A 12,179-nucleotide genomic window follows, 5' to 3' on the forward strand; every position below is an offset into this window, starting at 1 on the left:
AAAACCTATGTGCATTATGATTGCCTTGTTGGGTTCATATTGCATGATGGCAGAGTACTGTATTCTAGGACTCGTAGTCTTCAGTAGACCCCTTCCTGAATGCCTAGGTTAGTTCAGGTGGCATTTATTTTGGTCAGTCATGGGGCTTGAACTCTGGTCCTGCGTGCTGTCCCTGAGCTCTTTAGCTCAAGGCTACCACCCTATCCCTTTGAGCCACAGCACCACTTCTAGTTCAGGTGGCATGTTTTCTGGAGCCCTCTTGCCAGGAGAGTCAGGTGAGCCTGCAACCATCCTCCAAATCACCACAAATCATCCTAGCATACAAGGTTCATCCCTAGATCATGGCCCGAAGGCCCACACACACACACACACACACACACACACACACACATATCATAGCCCAAGCTACTCAGTTCTGAGGATGCCAGAGATCTGGCTTAGGGATATCTTTAAGGAAGAAAAAGAAAACATGACATTTGCTAATGTTCCTCCAAACTTTCCTTAGCCATGGAATCTATTCTGTGTCTGTTACCTTCCTCTCCTATCTCCTCTGCCTTTTTCCCAGCCATTTTTCCCCCCTACATCTAATCCTTTTGTCAGAGCCTTCCATTTTGGACATCTTTCTGCTTCTGCTCTCTTTTTCCTCTGCTTCTCAAAAACACTGTTCAAAAATCCTCTTCCAGCATCTCCCTTGGCTATTTCTACACCCCCACCTGCCTGCTGCCTGGAATTCTTTATAGCAATCAAGGTGGCTCCCCAGCACCTATGAGAGGATCTAGAGAGAAACTGAGAAGCAGAGCTAATAGACTATGAGGACCATAAGGACCAACAGATTCTCTGAGGAATGAAACCTAAGAGCAGAAGTTTTGCCACTTATTTCCAGGATGAGGTCAAGAAGGACGTTAGATAATAGCTGGAGTTTGGGTCAAGTTCATGTGAAAAGAATGAAACACAAAGCTGCTCTCCTTTCAGGGACCTAGGGGGTTTCGCCTTTCTCTTCCTATACAAGGAATATAGCATTGGCACCATGAAAATATCTTATTGTCCTCTTTAGAAAGTCCCCTAATGAGTCCAACCATGGTTACATGAGTCTAAACAGCAGCCTCAAATACAGCACTGCTGTCATGAACCCCTTCTGCCCCCTGTGACTCAGTGGGGCCTCTCAACCCAAAGAGAGACCTGGAAGCTTATTTTACCATGTCATTGAATGGTTTATCCTTTTGGCTATTCCCTTGGACCTCTTTCTAAATCAGTCCCCACCCTAAATCAGCCCTAGACTTGATTCTCAGCACTGCAAAATAGTAATAGTAATATACACATCAGAAGTAAATAAAATAATATAGCCTTGCATACACCTTGTCCTCATGCCTGTCTCACATACTCTACCACGTTCAGGAGCTTGAGCAGGTAGCAGCATGAAAAAGGAGCTGTGAATCAAAAGGTGAATTTGAACAGGATATGATATACACATATATGGAAATATAATGAAGCCCTGTGTACAGCTAATATATGCTAATAAATTTTTTAAAGAAAAGGATCCGTGCCAACTGACTGTCACTGTGGCTACTCTGGTTCCACAGAAGAGACAAGGCAGGATCTGGAGATGCAAGGCTGCGTAGGGAACTCGAATGCTACCTCTAACTCCCCACAGCTTGGCCAGGGTTGCCTCCTGCCAAGTGGAGAATGTCTCCCCAGGACACAAGTGCCATTGGCTTTTAACTATAATATCAGGATAATTAAGCTTTTCTGTGAGCACAGTTTGCTGCTGATGCAGCTGCCTGGAGCCCTGGCATTTATTGAGCGCAAAGTAATAATTTATTGTCCTTTGTACGTTCAAAAGCCATCTTCATTATCGGCCCAGGACGGATCTGTCCCTGGGGCACGCGGTCCTCAGCAGCCGCCTCACTTGAGGATGTTTTCCCAGGTCGCCCTTGGCGCCCTCGGGTACACCAGGATGGGCTGGGGAAAGGTGGAGAGCAGGTTGCCTTCTCTAGGAGAAACATCGAGCTAGCCCCCTACCACTTTGGCGGGCTCCTAACGTGGGAGAAGGGCTGGCTCGCCTAGTTTGGGCGTGCGCCGCGCTGGAGAGAGGGAGCTGTGTGCTCCCGGGGGTAGGGCAGCCCTGACGCCGAGCCGCCGGCGGCCCGCCCGGAGCCTGTGATCCTGCCGCTGGGGCCTCTGCGCCTTTGCTTGAGACTTTACGGTAAGCCGCTCCGCCCGCGCCCCCGCCCCCAGCCCCGCGCGGCGATCCCCGGCGCCGACGCCAGGCGCTGGCCGTGGTGCTGATTCTGTCAGGCGCTAGCGGCGCTGGCGGCGGCCGCGTTCCCTCTCCTCCTCCGGTCCCAGCTCTGCAGACCCCCCACCCCATCCCCGCTCCCACGCCTCGCTGAGACCCTCCCCCGCCCTCCCGCCGCCGCCCCAGCCCGGGGCGCGGCCCCCCGCCAGCACCATGCACCTCGCAGTTCTGCTGCTCCTGCCCTCGCTGCTGGCGCTCCCGGCTCACGGTAAGGGACCCCCGGCGTCCAGCAAACCGGACCGGGGCGGGGGCGGAGTCCCGGGGATTGGAAAGGAAGACCGTCGCGGCTCCCAGCTTCGCGCGTCCGATGGTCCCGGCCGGAGAACCACGTCCCGCCGGCTGCGCCGCGCTGCCCCGGGCGCCGGCCGACCCGGGCGGGGCGCGGGTTCCGCCGGCGGGAAGCTGCCGCGGCTCCCGCCATTCGCGCCTGGCCGAGACCTCGCCTTTAATCATCTCCCCGGATCTAATGGGATTTCTCTGCTGCAATTCATCACGCCACCCCCTCCCCGCTCACTCGCGCTCACCCGCGCGCTACCTCGCTCCACTCCGGGCGTCTTGGGGCGCCGGAGCGCACGCGGGGCGGGGGGCGGGGGCGCGGGGCGGCGAGTCGGGACGGTCCGGCGGGCAGCCCGCGGCCCCGCCTCCCCGCCCGCCCCCCGCCCCCGCCAAACTTCCCGCGACTTTGCCGCCCGATCCGGGGCCTCTCCTTCCCCAGCCTCGCTGCGGAGGAACCGGGCCGAGGGTGGCCGGAGCCGTAGTTGGGACGTCGCTCACCTCCCTCCACCTAGTCACCGTCACCACCGAACGGCCGTCTAGACCACCCTCCTGGGGATATGCTGGGGACCCCGGGGCACTCTTGTCCAGGTCGTTGTTCTGCTCTGGGGCTGAAGCCGATGTGGTCCTGGGATAGAGACTCTGTCGTGCACACGTGTCCATGTGCACACGCACATCCCGAGAGCTCTGCCTCGCCACGGGCCTGCCTTCCTGCCTGGCTCCCCCCACACCCCCGCCCCAGGGCTGCTGACTCTTCCTCGGGAGGACCGGCTCCCCGTTCCCGGCTCCAGACCCGCCCAGCGCGGAGTCAAAACCCCCAACTTCCTCGAAGCTTAGCCTCCGTGTAGGTAGGAAGGGAGTTTTGAAGAAAGGCTGAGGGTTCTGTGCTGCGCACCAGGAAGGTTTGGGAGTCTGACTGGATCTGTCCTCCGGCTCGGTTCTTCCCCCGCTGAGCTGGCCGGGATGCGAAACTGCACATGGAGTTGGGACCCGCTGTCCGTCCCTCGCCATCTGGTTCCTAGGCCTGATGTGGTGTAGAATAGTAGGGTGGCTTGTAACCTTGGCGCTTGATCTTTTTTCCAACTGTGTTGGGAGTCAGGACAGCACAGCTCCAGCCCCTGGACAGAACCGACTCGGGTTTGTTTGTTTGTTTGTTTGTTTTCCCTCTGGTCCCATAGGCATAGAGCTCTCTCTGAGCCTCTAAGCTCTTCTTACTTACAAGTAAGTCCTCCGGTCCTCAAAGTCCTCACCTGGTAGCCCACACCGGGTCCTCCCACCACTGGGGAAACTTGGAACTGATGAGCTCACGTTGCGGGAAGAATCGTCCTCCAAGCCCCACCCCAGGAACAGAATGGGGCCCAGAGAATCCCATAGCCAGCAATCTAGGATGTCCCTTTGATTTCAGGATGTAGAGTCTGGCTATGTCCTCATTCCTTCCCTTCTCTGGGACATGGGTTCTAGGTCCCCTGGCAGGCAGTTTGTGTGGTTATCTGGGGGTGGGGGGTTCAGTGTGAGTGTAACTGAGGCCCTGTGTGTCTGGAGTAGCAGGCCCTAAGGTGTCTGCTTCAGGAGGTATGAATGTTGAGTGAGAACTCAGCAATGAGAAGGTATGAGGCCACAGGAGTGTGGGTGAAGCCTCTGCCAGAGGATTTCCTGACGATTGGAGTGAGACTGCAGGTCTCCAAGAGAAAAATCTGTTGTGAATGAGCACCTCCTGAACCCACCACTGGAGGTATAGGGCACTCTGAGACTGGAACTCTGTGTCCCCAGCCAGTGTCCCTCTCTAATCTGTGAGGATCTCCAGTGCCTGTAGGGTTTTGGAGGCTAGAGATCTGTTGGAGAGGATCTTTATTTCCTTTCTTCAAAGCAGAGTAGGAAGCCCAAATCTGCCACTGACAGAGCCTGTACCCCTGCCCCCAGTGGGTGGGCACAGTGGCCCCTCCCTCTTTAGCCACCATACAAGGCTCCAGTTGTTAGGGTATTGCATCTTCTCATCCAGAGGCAGTTCATTTGGCCATCTCACTAACTTCAGCAAAGGAAAGCCTCCAGTTGCAAAAAAGACTTTGAGCTTTTGCTGTCAAGGCAGTGCATCCCACAGCCTCACAGCCTTGCATACCTCAGAGCTTTGCAACTCAGGCTGCAGAACAAAACCAGGCGCAGCCCAGAAACCAGAAGTCCTGGAAGACAGAGGCCCTAGAGGCTGTGGAACTAAGGGAAGAGCTCTCTACCCCATAGGTTCACTCCCCTGTTTCCTTCTGCAGTCTCCCTAGTGGAATTGGTCCCAGATGTAAGGGGCACTATGGACCAGTGTATGTCCTCCCAACCTAGGGCTAGTCTGGGAGATCTTGTCACAATGGGGAGAAGAAGGCAGTACAGGAGGGGCTATGCCTGCCTGGGCCTGCTGTGTCAGTTTAATGATTTTTAATGAGCAATTACCTTTAGTCGTTCTCCTAATTTCTGAATATCAATAAAGTTAATTAAACTCTGCATGTGTGAATGTAGCCTGGGGAGATTGTGAAGGTAGAAGCTGCTGATACAAGAGTGAGATTAGGTCTCCACGGGCAGAGACTGCCTCCGTGGCTGTGTGACCTTGGACCTTCAGCAACACCTCTCTGAGCCTGAGAAAGCATATCCAGGAAAAGAGGGACTGGAAATAGCAATTCTCAGTTATTCACTGAGCCAGAAACTGGAGCTAGTGTGTAAGAGGTAAGGCCTGTAGAAAGAAGGAGAGAAAGGGAAAGAGAATTTGGCTTCCAGGATTCTCACTGCTGTAAGGGTTAACAAACCAGGACTGCCTTAACCTTAAATGGCAATTGCTGCTTCCAGGCTGATTTTTCTCTCTGTTGATGCTGGCTTCTGACAAGCACATTCCTGAATCTGGGGCTGCAGAAGCCACCCTCATTTTCTGTTCCTTTGCTTGGCACTTGGAGGGGGGAGGTGTGCCAGGAAGCTGGGCTGGGGACAAGGACCCTGGGGAGACAAGCTGGATTCCACTCAAGAGTTCCAGAGGTGGATGTATAGAACCAGAGGCCCCCAGGGTTTCTGAGGGGACAGGAAAATCCAGAGACTGCTATGGAGAGAAGAGGGATGTCTGAATTGGCTTCTCATCCCTGTCCCTTGTAGGCCTAAGCACATCAAGCTTGGCAGGCCCTGGCGGCCATCCCGGCCTCCTCAGCAGGGTGGCAGCTTAAAATGCCTTGGGGATGCTCTTGGGGGCACTAATAGGGAGCAAGAAGACACAGGAATTGGGCTTAATTAGAAACTAAACTTCTATGCTCCCTCCTCCCATTTGGCTGCCTGAATATGAAAGCATAACAGACAGCCTACCTCTTTACCCCCTCTCTCTATCCTGCCTTAAGCCCACCAGCATCTCCCTACCCTTGTCCTTATTTCTTCAAGCCCATCTGACAGGCTGAGCTTAGTTCAGGAATTCCACTCCCCCACCCAAACAGAGCTATCAGTATTTCATCCTCCCAACCAGAAAGGGAGCCTAGAAATAAATGTATCTGTAGACAAGGGTAACTTTCATGAAGGAACTTTTGACCCAGCTGGTTAAGAGTCCAGCCTTCCATGTAGCTCAGAGGTGCTGGCCTCTCTAGACCTCTGGAACCATCATTGTATGGTTATATCAAATTTATGGTTGCCAAACTTAGGAGCATGTCAGGCCTCAAAAGATTTGCCAAGTCATGCAGATTTCAGGGTGCCCAGCTTAAAGGCCTCTCAAGAAATGGGACACTAGGTCCTATAAGAGGTCTGGTCTGAAGCTGGGAGGTAGAAAATAGGTATTAAAGGAAGTCTTCAAGACCAATTCCTACAGGAAGTAACCATGCCAGAAAGGTGACTAATAATACAGTCAGGCCAAAGAAATTTTAGTATCAGTTCCACAAACTAGCCAAGTTCTCAACAGCTCCTGGGATCTTGCCATTCTATCTGCCTGAAATTCTTTTCTCTGCCTGGACTAACCTACCTCATGCTGCCCACTCTACCTCATGCTTCAAGCACTGGCTTATTTGGCACTTCTGCCATTATTATTATTATTACACACCTTTATGGGGTATCTATTTTTCTAAGGTACCTCAGGGGAAACCTCACCTGTCATCCAGCCTGGTTCAGGGGATACTGCTGTATACCCTATCCCTTGGCTTTTCCCACCAAGGTACCCATCTTGTTGGGTCATAAATCTTTGCCTGGTTGCTTGAAGCACTTCCCAACAGTAAGATTTAACTCAGAAAAGAAGATACCAAGTCTGTTTTTTCATCCCACATATCTTGGGCAGCACTAGAATGTCTGTTTGAGAGAAACTTAGGGTCAGCTGCCTGATTGGAGTGGAGAATTGAGCCCATGGCAGCTGGGATTGCATCTTGAAGCTGAGTTTGCGTAGCAAGCACACTATTTTTATATGGATGTTAGGATTTTTTTTTCTCTTTCCTAACACTTGGCCAATTATCTTGACTGTAAATTATAGCCTTTACTTAGTTTTTTTTCCTCTACAAATTAAGCTGTCATGCCATCAGCCTGAGGTGGGTTGGGGGTAGGGTGCTAATGGCCATTCTTTACAGGGTAAAGCCTTTCTTCTCATCCCTTAGTGTCTTCACTGATTGTGTCCTCAGTGGCACAGAGCCTAGGACATGGCGGTCATTAAATGTATGTTAATAAATTATACAGGTAGAAGTCAAAAGAGTTAAGTTCAGGGTCCTGACTTCTTGATCCACCTACCATCCTGCTACCTAAGATGGAAGTCTTGCATAAAATTAAAGGCTGAAAAAAGGGAAGAACAATTCCCTGTCATCTGACTTCAGAGACCTTCATCCATTTCAGCTTCAGAAACCCTGGGGGGTGGGACAATCATGAAATTTCAGGAGCATCTCTGATTAGCTACATCCTTGAATGGAAAGTAGGAGGAGGCGGGAAGCTAGGAGTAATCTAGACCATGAAAATACAGGTCCCAAGAACCTTCTCAACTATTGAAAAAGCAAGCCCTGCTAAGTGCCAGCTGCTCACACCTAAAATCCTAGCTACTTAGAAGGCTGAGATCTGAGGATTGCAGCTTGAAGGTAGCCTGAACAGGGAAGTCCACAAGACTCTTATTTCCAATTAACCACCACCACCCCCCCCAAAAAAAAGAAAAGCTAGAAGTAAAGCTGTGGCTCAAGTGGTAGAGTGCTAGTCTTGAGCAAAAAAAAACTCGGGGTCAGCACCCACCCAGGTCCTGAATTCAAGCTCAGGACTAGCACACAGACACAGACACAGACACAGACAGACAGACAGACAGACAGACAGACAGACAAAGACACACACACACATACACACACACACACACACAAGCAAGCTCTATGGTGTTGCCACCATTCATGTCACAAACATGTATTCATGCCACAAACATGTATTGGGGAGTAAAACAGGACCCCGATTCCCCAGGAGCCCATGCTTCACGCGTTAAGCCTTTTTGGTTTGGTTCTCTTCAGTAAGGGGTTAGTAATCCCCACTTCTTGGATGGGAAAACTGAATTTTGGACAGGTTACTTACTCTCAGTGCACAACCAACAAGTAGTAAGGCTATTTGAAAATGCCTTCCTCTTTTACAAAGGCTGGTATGATCCAGCACCGTGTCCCCTCTTCTAGTCTAGGGTAATACAGGCAGATGGGAACCCAGGAGAATATCACTATCCAAGCAATAGTAATAATAGTAACAATGCTCTCTACTAAGTGTTTTATATACATTAGCTCATTTAATACTCCTATCATTTCCATGAGATAGAAGCTATTACCAGCCTTTTATTGACCAAGTTCAGGTTCATATTGCCAGACACATTCAAGTCATAAACAGCTTCTAACTTTCTTCTGGCACATTTCTGGTCATAACAGTCACTTCTCTGCTTATATCTACTCTGAGTCCTTAATGCTGCGGGTTATAGACATTTTATTTTACCCTATCCTCAGTAGCAAAGGAATAAAACACATTGGTCCTGAGGTCAATGGCTCTGAATTACTCTCCTACCTTTGGAGGCCTAAGTGAATGAAAGGATCACTCTAACCAGTCCTGGCATCTTGGGCTCCACTCTTCCTTCAGCCCCTATTGAAACCCAGACCCTAAGTGGGAAGGCCCAAGCCTGCCCCAGCTTCCTTCTACCTTGCCTACCTGCTGCCCAGCTGCCAGCCTTAGGAGGAGAGGATCGATGCTGCAGCTGCAGGCAGAGTGTTGTTGGCCATTGATTGTTGAGATCTCTCGAGGGTTTGGGAGCAAACAAACCTGCTGCTTTTCCAACAACAATCCGGGTCTCAGGCTGCAGAGTCTGATGTCTTGCTGGCAGGCAGTCTGGCAAGAAGGGAGGGGGTGAGATGGGAGGTCCTGGCTGAGCCCAGTAAGAGCTAGTGGCTCTGCCAGGAGATGAGCAGGGATTGAGTAGCATGGAGAGATGCAGTGAGAATGCTACCATGAATCCTAAAGCTAGTACAAACCTTGTTTGGTCCAATCTCTATAGTTTTACTCAGCTATTTTTACATACTTGGAATGTCTTCCTGGGTCCTGTTTATTTCAATGGTCCCAGCTCCCTTTTTCCTGATCACTCATACGATATGGCTCTCCTGTAAACAGCAAATACAGCATCAAGAACTTAGCATGTGGGTTCTTTACCTATTCATTAATTCTCCATTCAATAACCCTCTAATCAACACCTATCTGGTGCTTTGAAAAGCAAAAATACATTAGCCCTGACCTTAAGAAACCTAGTTTGAAGGAAAGCTACATTCTTTGTTTGTTTGTTTGGGGGGGGAGTTTTTTGTTGTTTTGTTTGTTTGTTTGTTTCCAGTCCTAGGTATTGGTCCCTGAGCTTTTCTGCTCAGGACTAATACTCTACCACTTGAATCACAGCTCCACTTCTAATATTTTTGGTGCTTGATTGGCGATAAGAGTCTCACAGGCTTTCCTGCCCAGGCTAGCTTTGCACTGAGATAATCAGACCTCAGCCTCCTGAATAGCTAGGATTATAGTAATGAACACTGGTGACAGGCAGGAGCTTCATTTTTTAATAAATAAGCCAAGCTAGATCAGAGACCCTCTGATTTTAATTGGATAAGATATAGATGAGAGGTCAAATAACACCCACCTGAACCAATTTCCCTGGTCTTCAAAGAGAGGAAACTCTTGGTCAGGGATTTTTCTGGACTCTAGTTTCTCATCTCTGCTGACTCTGAGTGGAAAAAGTAGAGCTGGCACAGGGTCCCTCCTACCTGCCACCAAACCAAATAAATGTGCTATACAATCCAACCAGTGGACCTCTACTATCCTGGCACTTGGCCAGGATCACAGCATCCTGGCATTAACCTCAGCATGAGGGTATAATACCTGTCACTCTCTCCTCCCATGGGCTCCTCTCTTCACTCTCAGGCCCCCTCTTCAGGCTGGTCATCAGGCTAGGAGAGCAGAGCTTAATGAGAAGGACCTATGGGGGGGACACAACAACAACCCTCTAAAACCATTGAACTATAGCCCTCTCATCCCCCACGCCACATCTGCATGCTCTTTTTCTTCTCTTTGTTTGCTGTCTCCTAGTTGAAGACACTGAAGGAGACCCTGCCCCTTCCTACTTCCAGCCCAGATTCCTCCGCCCCTCCCCTAGCTCCTTCCTGCTCCCTCCTCCGCCCTCCCAGTTTAGCAGCTGATCACCAGCTCCTTTGTCCCCCCAGGCAGCCACCTGCTGAGTATCTGGCCTGGGTCCCACAAACCAGCAGGTGCCCAGGGAGTCCCAGAGCCTGGGTGGGGGTAGCAGGCTATGTGAGGAGCCAAGTTGTGCCTTGGGGAGGGAGGGGGAAAGTCCCCAAAGGAAGACCATGAATAGCAGCAGAGCATTGGTCAGGGAGCCTGGACTTCAAGGTTTAAGGGCAGTTCAGGCTCTTTCTGACTGAGTGACCTTGTGTAAGTTGTGCCACCTCTGTGTGCCTCAGTTTCCTTGGGATTTGATGGTGCCTATTTCTGCCCCACCTCTTTCATGAACAGCATCAGGATCATAGAAAATTAAAGGGGCTAGTGACTTGGATAAGACCAGCACACCTTGAGGGGGCCTCCAGAGGAGCTATCAGGCACTCGAAGGCCCATTTGTCAAGTAGTCAACTGAAAGGCTAGACCTTTTGCCTGAGTTGTCCAGGGATGAACTGTTGACAGGGATCAGGGATAAGCATCAGCCCTACCGTATCTGAACAGGAAGGTAAGACTACAACAATGGAGAGGAAGACGAGTTGAAGCTAGGGTGCTTGTAAGAGTCTTCATCTGCTCTGACGGACGTTGTCTTAGATATCATTTCCATCCAGCAAGAAGATGTGCTGGTGATTTGAAACATCTGGTCCAGCAGCTGGCAATCTCCTGCCATGAAGTCCTCTTTCGTATCTGGTTATAGAAACTGGAGGAAGTAGAGCCATGCTTTAATGATCAAAGAGCCCCTTAACATCTCCACACAAAGGTATGACGGTAGAACCATGCAAGGCATGCTCAAGAGGAGTCATTGGCACATTTATTTACCCAGTTCTTCTCTTCCTCTTTCCCTCACCCATCTCCTGACAGAGCCCTAGTCCTACCAGCCCAACTGAATCTAGCCACCTTTCTCCATCCCTCTCTGCTTTCAGTCTGGGCCAAGAAAAGACCTGTAGCTCTGTTTGGGATGGGATTCTGTGCCCTGCTGTACCTGTATCTCTAGTGCTTTCTCTAGTAGTCCCTGGTCTTTCCCTGCTCTGAGCTTTAAACAGCAGAAACTAAAGGGGGCAGGAGAAAAGAGTTTTGCCTTTTCAGCTACAGGTGTTCACATACAGAGCTCAGCAAAGTTCCCTGGAGGTTGGACAGGCCTGAGAGCTTGAGGGCTAAGCAACTGTGTACATCTGATATTCCTTGGGTTCTAGAAGGAACCCAAGAAGCACAGGTAGCTGTGACTGTCTGTATCTCTTCCTGGCTTGTCTATCTCTCCTCAGATGTCTGCGCCCTCTGTCTCTGCATCCTGGGGCTATGGCTTAAGTGTAAGCACAGCACACCCTAACTCTGGCCTTCTCCCTTTCCTGCAACCCACTCTATTTTCTTTATTCCCAAGCGTGGGCTCCACTGACCCCTTAAGGAGACTCCTTACTGGAGCTGCTGTTGCTATTTTTAGCTGCTCTGTACCCATTCTCTACCTCGCTCAGGCTTGCTGGGGAAGTAGAAGCACAAGCCAACCTCTGGAGTCTCGAAGGCTGGGGTACTGAGCAGAGGAAGCCCCTTCATCCTGGGAGCAAAGGGAGTCTGAGAAAGTCCACAGATGTAGGCCTACACCCCCAGAGAAGGTGAAGCTCAATCCCACCTTCCTGGGGCTGAAAGAAGGCCGCAGATTCCCTCCCTCTGCTCCATATCTCCATGTACCTTCTCCACAGGCCATTAGGAAGCCAGGCCAGAACTCCTTCCCATAAAAATCTAAGAGAGGCAGAGACAGGCTCAAAAGGTGAGGTAACAGAGAAGAAGAAGGACATTAGATGAAGTTGCACATCTGAAGGCCTCCATCATTGCCCTTGCACTTGGCAGATGGGTCATAAGCTCTTCCTATAGCTCACTTTTGCCCAAGGCCACCATTAAAGTCCATTACCCTCTAGACCCT

General features: G+C 50.8%; 2 protein-coding genes and 1 long non-coding RNA gene across 5 annotated transcripts in view; 1 reads left to right on the plus strand and 2 right to left on the minus strand.

Moving 5' to 3' along the window:
- Pipox (pipecolic acid and sarcosine oxidase) overlaps window positions 1-12,179 on the minus strand; it is a 108,147-nt gene that overhangs the window by 54,042 nt on the left and 41,926 nt on the right. The gene's annotated exons all lie outside the window — the stretch shown is intronic.
- Sez6 (seizure related 6 homolog) overlaps window positions 2,383-12,179 on the plus strand; it is a 46,774-nt gene continuing 36,977 nt past the window's right edge. For all 3 annotated transcript variants that reach the window (XM_090350563.1, XM_090350560.1, XM_090350561.1), the window contains exon 1: window positions 2,383-2,504. In XM_090350563.1, coding sequence (XP_090206689.1) covers window positions 2,450-2,504 — 55 coding nt within the window. In that variant the 5' untranslated portion in view covers window positions 2,383-2,449. The remainder of the gene's footprint in view (window positions 2,505-12,179) is intronic.
- On the minus strand, window positions 9,029-9,782 carry LOC150051546 (uncharacterized). Its single transcript, XR_016538432.1, has 2 exons — window positions 9,675-9,782; window positions 9,029-9,153 (listed from the first exon to the last, which is right to left on the minus strand). It is a non-coding gene; the product is annotated as an uncharacterized LOC150051546 (long non-coding RNA).

The sequence above is a fragment of the Megascapheus bottae genome, chromosome 17, assembly GCF_031878675.1.
Source record: "Megascapheus bottae isolate mThoBot1 chromosome 17, mThoBot2.hap1, whole genome shotgun sequence".
Classification (NCBI taxonomy): Eukaryota; Metazoa; Chordata; class Mammalia; order Rodentia; family Geomyidae; genus Megascapheus; species Megascapheus bottae.